Source organism: Equus asinus, chromosome 9 (genome assembly GCF_041296235.1).
Source record: "Equus asinus isolate D_3611 breed Donkey chromosome 9, EquAss-T2T_v2, whole genome shotgun sequence".
Lineage (NCBI taxonomy): Eukaryota > Metazoa > Chordata > Mammalia > Perissodactyla > Equidae > Equus > Equus asinus.
In genome coordinates this window covers 3,854,110-3,855,791 of record NC_091798.1, presented here as the reverse complement: position 1 = coordinate 3,855,791, position 1,682 = coordinate 3,854,110, and the positions used below count along the sequence as shown (strand labels likewise).

Genomic DNA, 1,682 nt, shown 5'->3' with positions numbered 1-1,682 from the left:
GCAGCGTCCCACATGCCACAACTAGAAGGACCCACAACGAAGAATATACAACCATGTACGGGGGGGCTTTGGGGAGAAAAAGGAAATAAAATAAAATCTTAAAAAAAAAAAAAAGAAATAGAGTGAATTTACTTCCAAGACTTTATAAATGATCAATAATGACAATAATAGCAGTGCATCGCTTCTTTACACATAGCAATCCCTGTGAGCTAAGGCAGGTGTCATGATTCTCATTTATTGATGAGGAAACAGACACTCACAAAGAGTGAGTGACTTACCAACATTATGAAACCAGGAGGCGGCAGAGCCAAACACCAGATCCCCTGGCGTTTCAGGGTTGGCTGCCAAACCTACAATTTTCCAGCCTCTTCCTCAGGGCCCCCATCACATCCCGATTCCTCAAGCTATAAATGAGGGGGTTAAGCATAGGAGTAAGGACCGTGTAGAAGATAGAGACCATCTTGTCATGGCTAGGGGTCCGGTAGCGCCTAGGCCTCAGGTAGATGAACATGGCTGCCCCGTAGAAAAGGGAAACAGCCATCAGGTGGGAGGAACAGGTGGCCAGAGCCTTTTTACGAGCCTGAGCAGAGCGCATCTGGAACACCACCCCCAAGAGACGAGCATAGGAGACCACAACGATAGAGAAGGGAAGGAGCAGCATGAAGACACAGCAAGCAAAGAGCAGAGTGTCGAAAAGGGATGTGTCTGCACAGGCCAGTTTCAGTAAAGCCGGCACCTCACAGAAGAAATGATCCACATTCCTGGAGCCACAGTAGGGTAAGCTCATGGCTGCCACCATCTGGATCATTCCATCTAGAATCCCAAAGGCCCAGGAACTTCCAGCAATCTGCAGACAGACCCTCTGACTCATGAGGATGGGATAGTGAAGTGGGTGGCTAATGGCCACATAACGATCATAAGCCATGAGTCCCAGCAAAAGCCCCTCTGACCCTACCAGGGAGACAAAAAAGCCAATTTGTATGCCACAACCCACAAAGGAAATGTACTTCCTGCCAGACAGGAAATTGACTGCCATCTTGGGCACAATGGTACACACCAGCATAAGATCCATGAGGGAGAGCTGCTTGAGGAAGAAGTACATGGGTGTACGAAGTTGAGGGTCTGTGCAGATGAGGAAGATGAGGAGAACATTCCCACAGAGAGCCGCTGTGAAGACCACCATAACCACAGAGAAGAGGACAAGATCAGTCTGGCTACAGGAAAAGATGCCCAAGAGGATGAAGCCATCTATAGATGATCGGTTCGACAATATGCCCATGGCTCAGTTGTTCACAGTCACCTGAGAACATAAACAGAGAAATTCTGAGATTCAGTGATGCGTCTTTACTCATCTCTGAATTCTTCTCCATCAGAGCTTAACAACATATGCTTAGGGACATGCAAGAGGATGCTCATTCATATTCCCACGACAAGGATGATCAGATCTTTGCTAGCTCATAGAAGAGGACCACATATCTATGTTTGTATGTATGCATGCCAAGGAAAATTGAAACTGAATTATTTTTATGTGCCGCAGGACTATTGGACAATTCCAATTCAGCAGACAGAATATTGACTTTCCCATACAACACTGACTCTTTTTAGTTTGGATTACACAGACTCGGTAAACTATCTCTGATGGGACCATTTCGTACTCAAGAGATAATTTATATGTGTGACAG

At 46.1% G+C, this 1,682-nt stretch overlaps 1 protein-coding gene across 1 annotated transcript; it reads right to left on the bottom strand.

The window, feature by feature from the left end:
- Positions 1 to 331: 331 nt before the first annotated feature.
- Positions 332 to 1,279, bottom strand: LOC123288739 (olfactory receptor 2V1-like). Its single transcript, XM_044777109.2, has one exon. It carries the CDS (start codon positions 1,277 to 1,279, stop codon positions 332 to 334), a length of 948 nt encoding a protein of 315 aa, XP_044633044.2.
- Between the last annotated feature and the right edge of the window lie 403 nt (positions 1,280 to 1,682).

Bases quoted from the DNA above. Each gene is read 5' to 3' on its own strand.
- LOC123288739 (XM_044777109.2), bottom strand. From the start codon at position 1,279: ATGGGCATATTGTCGAACCGATCATCTATAGATGGCTTCATCCTCTTG.